Below are 10,004 nucleotides of genomic sequence, written 5' to 3'. Positions count from 1 at the left end.
TATCTTTTTTTAATCAACCATAATTCCCTAAAACCATTCAAGATCATGCCTTCCGGTCTAGCTAAATGCTAAGTACATACACCCCTCGAGGGAACATAGCTACTCATAAGAGAAAGGTATGGTGTGGAGGGAGGCAAACAAGCAGGAAAAGAAGACAACTTAGTAGAAATAACTTAGCAGAAACAGAACTTTGCAAATGGGAGATAATCCAAGTTCAGGCTTAGTCATATGAAAGAGAAAATTGGGGAGTTTACTAAAGAAGACAGCTATGCAAGTATGATGGCAGGAGGTAGATAAGAACTCTCTGCACCTTCCTTTCAATTTTGTCATGAACCTAAAACTGCTCTAAAAAATAAACCCTTTGCAAAAGATAAATTAATAATAATATATTAAGACTAAATAGGGCTTATCCCAGGAACAAAAGAAAGCTTCAGTGTTAAGATATATTTCCACTTAATTCATAAATAAATAAAACTAAGCTGAAAAGAAAACTATATTCTAGCTATAGATTTTTGGTAGATAAAAAGCCATTTGTCAACACTGAACACCCAGTCTTGACTAAAAGTAAAATAATAAACAAAATGGAGAAAGAGAAGTCAATGAAAACACAAAGGCCTGCAATAGCCAAAACAACTTTAAAAAAGAAGTACCAAGTTGGAAGACTAAGTCTGTCTGATTTCAAGATTTATTATAAACAAAAGTAGTCAAGACACTACCACCACAAAACAGATAAAACAGAACAAGGGCACAGAACAAAGCATTTAGCAATAGGCCCAAACATACATGACAACTTATTTTTTATAAAGATGTAAAAGGAATTCAGTGAAAAAAAAAAAGGATCATCTCATCAATACTTGGTGCAGGAACAACTGGATATCCAAATGCAAAACAAACAAAACCTATCAACAGGCTAAAAATAACCCTAATGTCTATGACTATGGATTAGTTAAGTAAAGTATGGTATAATGATAAGATGGAAATTTGTGCATCTATGAAAAAAAGATTGAAGGAGATCTATATGTACCAAAACTGGCACAAAGATGACTCAAGATAAATTTTTTTAAGTTAAAAAAAAGTCAAAGTATAGGAAAGGAAGTCAAGAATCACCTCCTGAGTAAGAGTGGTAAGAATATAAGTAAATGTACTTGCTTGTATAAAGAAATTCTGATGGATACAATAAACACTGATAAGCAATGGTTACTCTTCTAAGATGATAAACAGAAACTATTATCTAACTTTAAAAATTTTGTTAACCATATTTAATTATTCATATAATTCTTTTTTAACTGGCCTTCAAACTGGAAATGCAAATAAAACTGTAATTTAAGAAACTGCTACTTATTAACATCTATGCATGTATATTAAGTTAAAAACTGAACAACTCATTATCCCTTCACTAGTTTGATGGATCAAATTAGACAAAATGAAGAGGCTGTTTATAGAGCCTGTGTTAATAAAGTTCTAAAATCACAGTTATGTTCAAGATTTTATGAACAGACAGAAATGAAATTCTACTATTTTCTACCCAAAAGTACATATTTTTTCAGAATTATAAATTTTGTTTAAAACTATCTAAAACCTAGCCTTCCTCATAAAAATGATACCTATTTTCCTGCTGCAGGAACAATTGGATATCCATATACAAAACAAACAAAAACCTATCAACAGGCTAAAAATAACCCTAATGTCTATGACTATGGATTTGTTAAGTAAAGTATGGTATAATGATAAGACAGAAATCTGTGTATCTATTAAAAAAAGATTGAAGGAGATCTCTATGTACCAAAACTGGCACAAAGGAGACTCAAGATAAACTGAATGCTGCATCATTCATAATATCACTACTTTACAATTCCCATTAACAAAGATAAAAATAATAAGAATCTCCAGAGCAATAACCTGCCAACCGTAGCTACTATTCTACAACTGGTGTTACTACAGCCTGCTTTAGACCTACTCTGCTATAAAATGTGCTTTCCCTCTGTATTCCACAACTCTACACTTTGGTAAGAGAAAATGAGAACAAAAAATAACAGTAATAACTAAAAAGGAAGGAAAGGTGACTTATATTTAAAATACAAAATATTAGAACTGCTTTAAAAGAATTTCCTATGATAATTTCAAAGCAGGATTTCATAAGCACAAAGGAAAATAAGAGCATCATGTTTTTCTACTGAAAAACTACATGAGAAGCTGTTCACCATAACTACTTAAGATCCCCGAAGAACAATTTTCTAAGCATTTCTAAGCAGCATTGATTCTGACTAATAAAACTACACTAAGACACATTTTCTTAAACGCTAAACTTTGAATTATGACAACACAAGCTGTCAAAATGGTTTTTTTAAAAAATGAATGCAAACTGAAAGAATCTGGCTTCTGCTCAACTTTTATGCTGTATTAATAACTTAGAAAATATTTCTATAAGGGTACAAAGCTGAAACTCCAATACTGTGGCCACCTGATGTGAAGAGCTGACTCATTGGAAAAGACCCTGATGCTGGGAAAGATTGAGGGCAGGAGGAGAAGGGGACGACAGAGGACAGGATGGCTGGATGGCATCACTGACTCAATGGACGTGGGTTTGGGTGGACTCCGGGAGTTGGTGATAGACAGGGAGGCCTGGAGTGCCGCGGTTCATGGGGTTGCAAAGAGTTGGACACAACTGAGTGACTGAACTGAACTGAACTGAACATAGCTCCAGTTAGCAGATTTCCATGAAGGGTGTGACCTGCACTAAATGTTAACATTATCCTTACCCTACTGACTGGGCAGGGCATAGAAGGGTATGGCTCTTATAGGCACCCCTATTCCTGTAGCCAAAACAGACAGAAAAGGCAAGCAGTGAACTGTAGGAAGGCTGTGGCACCAGAAGTCAACCAGTAGGACCATGCCAAGCAGGCATTATGCAAAATGTGAAAGTGGAATGGTAAGTTTGTATCTGTTGAGAAAAAAAGATAGGCATTCAACAGGGCTAAGATTATTGCTAATATTATATCCAAGGGCTAATACCAAATTGAGCAGACTTGAGCAGAAGCAGTTCAAATACGACACAAACTTACATCATCCAACAAGTGAGATTATACCATAAAAAAATTTAAAACATGTAATTGCTCATGTTGCTTTATTTCCTGTATTCTTCTATCCTAACCACACCTCTTCTGAAACATAATAATTCCATGGTGCATCTTTACTGTCAAATACTATGCAGCAATTACAAATCTCTTTGCATGACATGGAAATATTTCCACGTGAGCATTTCCAAGTACTGTTACGTGAAATAATTCCAGAATATTTAGTATGATGCATTTTCAGTGTCAAAACAACAAAAAAGCAATAACAAAAGAAAACTCTCCATATATATATATATATATATATATATATATATCCATATATATAAATTAGTTTTTTAAATAAGACTACACGCTAAACACTGTTGACCTTCAGAAGGCCTAACAGGTGATTTTCACTTTATATAATTCTATTCTCTTCACAGCTTTTTAAAAAACATAAACCAACCACCATGAATCAAATACTATTATGAGAAACAAGGAATAACTTAAGTTTCCATCACTAAAATCTTACCAAGATAAAGCAGATAAACAAGGACCTACTGTACAGCAGAAAGAACTATATTCAACATCATACAATAACCTATAATGAAAAAGAATATATATACATATATATGTAACTGAATTAATTTGCTGTACACCCGAAACTAACACAGCATTGTAAATCAACTATACTTAAATTAAAAAAAAAGTCTGAATGTGCAGATTTGAGATTTTACATGTCTGTCCAAAACAGTGCTATATTCAAGTAATTTCTGGAAAAATCAAGAAAAGAGGGCCTCAAAATGTCATTCATATTCCTTTCACAAGTTAATTTTGATACATTGTAAGTACTAATTAGAAAACTTTACCTTTCTTGAAGCATAGATGTCAAAAAATGGCTTATGTCTGACACTGAATGGTTCCTGTGTTTTGTCAATGAGCCCTGTCTTCATTTTTTCATGTCGAGGATTTATTATTTCTCTTTCTATACACTGCAGACGAATATTAAAATCACAATCTCCAACCGGCTGTGCCTGAATTAAACCAGATAATTATTTAAATTTCAACACTAAAAACTATTATATCAGAATAGTTATTTAGGCTGTCACACTATACATAGCAGTCTATATAAACAGGATCCTTTGGAGCTGCCCAATGCACAGCCTGCACCACCGTACGTGCCAGCCCTGATAGACTAATGATAGAAGCATACCTAAACATGCAAATACACATATACAAAATTATTTAAATTATAAATATATAAAAGAATATAGGGATACAATATAAATCTCAAATACAAATTTTAGATCCAAAGCTTTCACATCTTAAAGTATTAATATACTCACTAATCACTTTTACTATTTATATGAATCAGTAAAACCTGAGTAAAAACTAAAATCCAAGTAGGTAGGAAAGTATATGTAAACAACACACCAAAATAAGAAAAAAAAAATCATTGTTTTGTTCTTTAAAATGCTAACACCTTACAGCCATCAAGAAGTAGAAGATATTATTAAAGAAATATACTATCAACTCTGAAAACTAATAAAGAACAGTTTATAAAATATATTCAAAAACTAAAGTAATCCACTCCTCTATATGTATATACACAGTATATATATTATGGTATACATATTTGATGGGGTTCCCAGGTGGCACAATAGTAAAGAATCCACCTGCCAATGCAGGAGACACAGCAGACATGGGCTTGATCCCTGTATCAGGAAGATTCCCTGGAGGAGGAAATGGCAACCCACTCCAGCAATCTTGCCTGGAGAGTTCCATGAACAAAGGATGGGCCACAGTCCATGGGTGTGCAAAAAGCTGGACATGACTGAGCATGCATGCAGCCAGAGGAGTATATATGTGATATATATACATGGTTTGAATGATGAAATAAAAAGCACACGTAATGCTTTTGTATGAGTTGAGGGTAGGGGCCTGCCCTCTCCTAACTGGATATACAAATATAGCTATAACACTTCACTTGGGTGACAGTAATGGTCCAGATAAGCAGCATCACCTCAGCGGGATACCAAATACTCTCTTCTTTACTTCACAATTAGATACCCTTCCCAGCATTTTCCCTATCTTTTCTGCCTTCTTCCTCTTTTCTAATCTATATTACTCAACCTAACATTTACCCAACCTATTGTTTACAATGAAGTGACAACACTTGATTAAGCTGTGAACACTAAATACACCTCAAGGATGACTTTTCCTCAACTTTGGAAGGATAACAATTTTGATACTCAGCAAAAAATACAGAGCAAAACAAACTGCATGAGAGCTAGATATGAGGTAGAATATGTTCCCTTTATATAAAGGCATACAGCTGTTTGTAACAGATGTTTATTGAGGAAATAGAAAGTAAAGTGAAAGTAAAGTCGCTCAGTCGTGTCCAACTCTTTGCGACCCCATGGACTGTAGCCTACCAGGTTCCCCCATCTATGGGATTTTCCAGCCAAGAATACTGGAGTAGGTTGCCATTTCCTTCTCCAATGGTAGTTAGTAAATAACCATGTAGTCCATCTGCAATCTTTTCCACATCACCTATGTCATCAACAAGGTTGAGAAACCTAAAATGTCAGGTTCATTTATTAGGTGAGTTCAGACCCCTATAAAATTACAGTGAAACAAACAACGCTTCTTCTTAAGAAATAAAATAAGAAGTCTAAAAATAGATAGAAAGTAAGTTCACCTTCAAATCTGTGCTACCCATGATAAAGGAAGTTCCTGATAGATGTGTTGAATTATGGAGAACAGACTACAGGAAGCACTCAAACTGTTGACTTCTCAATAGTCTTCTCTGTTTTGAGTTCTTTCTTAGGTCAAAACACTACCCACACTGCCAGCGGAGTTATCTTTCAAAACAATTAAAGTATGATCGTATCATTAACATAACTAAAACCCTTCAGTAGTATCCCATTTTATACAGAACTGAGCTAAAACGCCTTATTCAAGTAATCTGCCCCCCAACCACCATCCATTCTCATTTCCTGCTACATCCCACATCTCACCACAAATCAAGTACACAAATGTCCATCTAATGCTCCTGACCTCTTAGGCTCACTCCTTCAAAATTAATGGGTCACTTTCTCTGTCTACAACGCCACACTTCAAATGACTCAACTATACCCAGGGTAACCTGGAATATTCTCACCAGGAAGCCCTAAATGAAACCATCAATGAAAGCTCCATGGTAAATTAAAGAATTAAACATATGATGCTTTCAATTATATCTTATTATCAGAAATATGAAAAATGTGACATTAAAACCAATGAAAAATAGTAACAGGCAATCAATAAATACTTATTGAATGAATGATTATAAACCTTGAGATGAAAACTATGAATTCATCATTTTTACAGCAAAATATGGATGAATTTCCTAAACAAGACACAAAAGCACAAACTTTGAGATCCGGTGACTTTGATTTCACTAAAATGAAAAAAATTCTGCGTCTCAATAGATATTAATTTGGAAAACATATTGTTTGCCACATATATAACTAAGAAAGGACTAGAATCCAGGAAGGATAACTATTAGAAGATTATTTGAATTTGCAATTAAATCACAAAAGAAAAATTCAAGCAAGTAAAAATAAACATAAAATATGCTTAACTTCAAACTTCCCTAGTAGTCCAGTGGTTGGGAACCTGCCTGCCAAAGCAGGGGCAAGTGTTAGTCACTCATTTGTGGCCAACTCTTTGGCGACCCCATGGACTGTAGCCCAACCAGGCTCCTCTGTCCATGGAATTCTCCAGGCAAGAACAGTGGAATGAGTTGCCATTTCCTTCTCCAAGGGATCTTCCTGACCCAGGGATCAGAGCGGGGCCTCCTGCATTGCAAGCAGATTCTTTATCATCTGAACCACCCACCAGGAAGCTCAGGAACATAGGTTCAATCCCTGGTGTGGGAAGATCCCACATGTTGCGGGGCAACTAAGTCCGTGCACCACAACTTCTGAGCCAGCACTCTAGAGACTGTGGTCCGCAACTACTGAAGCCCTCACACCCTACAGTCCACACTTCGCAACAAAAGAAATCATTGCAATGAGAAGTCCGAGCACCACAACTAGACAGTATCCTGTTCCACTGCAGCTAGAGAAAGCTTGCACCCAGCAATGAAGACCCAGGGCAGCCCAAAACAAATAAATAAATAAGTAAAAATAAAATTTTGAAAATTAGAAAAAAAGAAATATGGTTCACTTCATTAGTAACCAGGGGAAAACAAAACTATCCAGTTGCCAAAAATCTTAGTCTGAAAATATCAACTGTGGTAAAGTGGCACAACTACTCCTGAGGGGAATTTAGCAGCACAACAAAAAAGCTGTAGTCACCAATGTAATCAGAATCTCCATGGTGTAGGGATGAGGGACTGCCTTTTTTTACAGGTGATCATGGCTTCCCCAGTGACTCAGACTATAAAAAATCCACCTGGATTCTTTGACCTGTATTTGGAAGACCTGGATTCGATCCCTAGGTTGGGAAGATTCCCTGGAAGAGGGCATGGCAACTCACTCCAGTATTCTTGCCTGGAAAATTTCATGGACAGAGAAGAGAAGCTTGGCCAGCTACAGTTCATGGGATCACAAAGAGACATGTCTGAGCAACTAAGCACAGCACAGGTGATCATATCCCAAGAATAAGAGCTGTCGTGGAAAAGCTTGGCCACACATGCACAATAAAAGGTATATAAAACTGTTCCATGCAACAGCAGCATAACAGCAAAGTATGGAAACCCAAGTGTCCATCAAAGAGGAGAAAAAGATGAACGCTGTTTATTCATGAAAGTGAAAGTGAAGTCGCTCAGTCGTGTCCAACTCTTTGAGACCCCATGGACTGTAGCCTACCAGGCTTCTCTGTCCATGGGATTCTCCAGGCAAGAGTAACTGGAGTGGGTTGCCATAATGTAATAAAATACTAATTAATTAAAGTGAGTAAAGGTATTCAAAACATTCATGGGAATAATAAATAGCAACTTCAGGGTAGAAGCTCCTTCTGGATAAGGGGGGATCATGAATGGAATGAGAGAGGTTTGCATAAGAAACTTCTACTAAATCTGTAATGATTTATTCCTTATTAAAAAGAAAATGGAGTAAAACTGACAATGTTAAACTTCAACAAACTGGGAGGTCAGTACATGAGTATTCCTCATATTATTCTCCATATTTTTGTGTACTATAAAATTTTTCCTGTTTTTTTTTAAAGAATTAGAAGGCTGTTGTCTCAGACAAAGCTTCCGAGCTAACAAGTGAACCTGCACTGAACAATATTAAAGCAGAGCTCATTATCAAGAGGCAAAGCAGACAGTGTGCCCCCAGTCACAAAGAAACGAGGCCACCCCCACTCTTTACATCTCATTATGCTCCACTGAACATTATCCAAGACTGGCGATGAGAGTAAGTCAATCCTGGGATGCACTATTCTTGAGGAATATAGGAGTCAAAAAGAGAACAAAATTAAAATTTGGTTTCTGACCTTCAGTTTCTTAAATTTGAAACTCTGTTTGAAATAGAAATTTAACAAAAAATGAGATATGTAATTGAAAATTTCTGAGAAAAAGTAATCTGGATTAATACAATCCTGAATCTTAATACTGTAACTTAAAATGTACATCCCCCAAAAAGGAACTTTTTAAAAATTTTGTTACAAATCTTCAAAGCCTTAAAACTTAATACTTTTAATCCCCAAAGCCTTAATTGCTTTCAGCCTGGTCTGAATACTAAGTGATTATACAATTTGAATAAAATATCTAGAGGAACAACTATACCTTTTCATGGATATACACTATTGAGAGAACTTCTGCATTTACAGAAGTCATCTTGTACTGCCTAAATAATTTAGTCATTATACCATAATTCAGCATTAACAGGCAGATTATAGGTAAGTCTAAAATTGTAGGAAATAGGTAGAGAATATAATTCCTAGTTTTTTATTTATAAAAGGCAGTTTTACATTTTGTGTTTTTTCTGCATCTTTCTGCCTCCATGTTATACAGTCAACACTCATAGTCAGTTTCTCTTTTTTAAGTGATAGATAGTAATAAAATTTGGAGACTTTTTAAAATCCAGTACAAGACAGCTAAAATTGACAATTTTCCATTTTACAAAATACTGTCTTATTTTATCACAGTTATACTCACTTAAAGTTCCTAAGGACTCCAAAGACAAGAAATGTGCAAAATTTTAGGTAATAAAGAGAAAGAAAAGGAAATGTAAAAGTATTAACAAGGTGTCAAATGAGTAACTTGATAGATTAATCATTTTTCTTTCCTACTATCTCTAAGGCAATAATCCTTTTTATTTGTTAAAAACCAATTATCTCATTGACAATTTTTATTTTATAAATTATAGAAAGTACTTACATTGAATTTAATTATGTCATATATCAAGTATCTAGGAACGGCCTGTCCATTAACTCTGTCAATAATCATTTCCTTGAAAGAGAAAAAAAAAGGTAAGTTTATTCATATTTTAATAGCAATTTCTTTAGTTTCACTAAAATATAACAGTCATACAAACTAGTACATAAAGCATAAATATACAACTTGATGAAATTTCAAAGTGTACACACTTATATACAAATGAAATCTATAGACTGTCAGCACCTCACAAAGCCCCATTATGAATATATTCTGTGTTGCAATAAAATCATGACAATATTTCATTATTTTTTTATATGTGAATTTCTATGCTACATTTCATAGTGTTTGGATTACTAAACAACTATTAGGAAAAAGAGACTACAAATTTTTAATTCCAAATATCAGGAACATTTAAAAAGTAAACTTTGTTAAATCATTATTGTTCTACATTGTGTCATATGCCAATTACTTTAATCATAAAACCTATAGGTAATAAATGGTACCCTTATTATAGATAAAATCTCCATGAGACCCACACTGTCTTTCTTGGTTCCATATCCCTCTACTATGATCAAAGGAAC

At 34.6% G+C, this 10,004-nt stretch overlaps 1 protein-coding gene across 1 annotated transcript in view; it reads right to left on the bottom strand.

The window, feature by feature from the left end:
* The window catches only part of RNGTT (RNA guanylyltransferase and 5'-phosphatase), a 241,443-nt gene that overhangs the window by 134,065 nt on the left and 97,374 nt on the right, over positions 1-10,004 (bottom strand). The window contains exons 10-11 of the mRNA XM_040238814.1: positions 9,424-9,495; positions 3,923-4,087 (exon numbers count right to left, since the gene is read on the bottom strand). Coding sequence (XP_040094748.1) covers positions 3,923-4,087; positions 9,424-9,495 — 237 coding nt within the window. The remainder of the gene's footprint in view (positions 1-3,922; positions 4,088-9,423; positions 9,496-10,004) is intronic.

Source organism: Oryx dammah, unplaced genomic scaffold (assembly GCF_014754425.2).
Source record: "Oryx dammah isolate SB20612 unplaced genomic scaffold, SCBI_Odam_1.1 HiC_scaffold_4, whole genome shotgun sequence".
Lineage (NCBI taxonomy): Eukaryota > Metazoa > Chordata > Mammalia > Artiodactyla > Bovidae > Oryx > Oryx dammah.
This window is presented reverse-complemented; position numbering and strand designations above follow the sequence as displayed.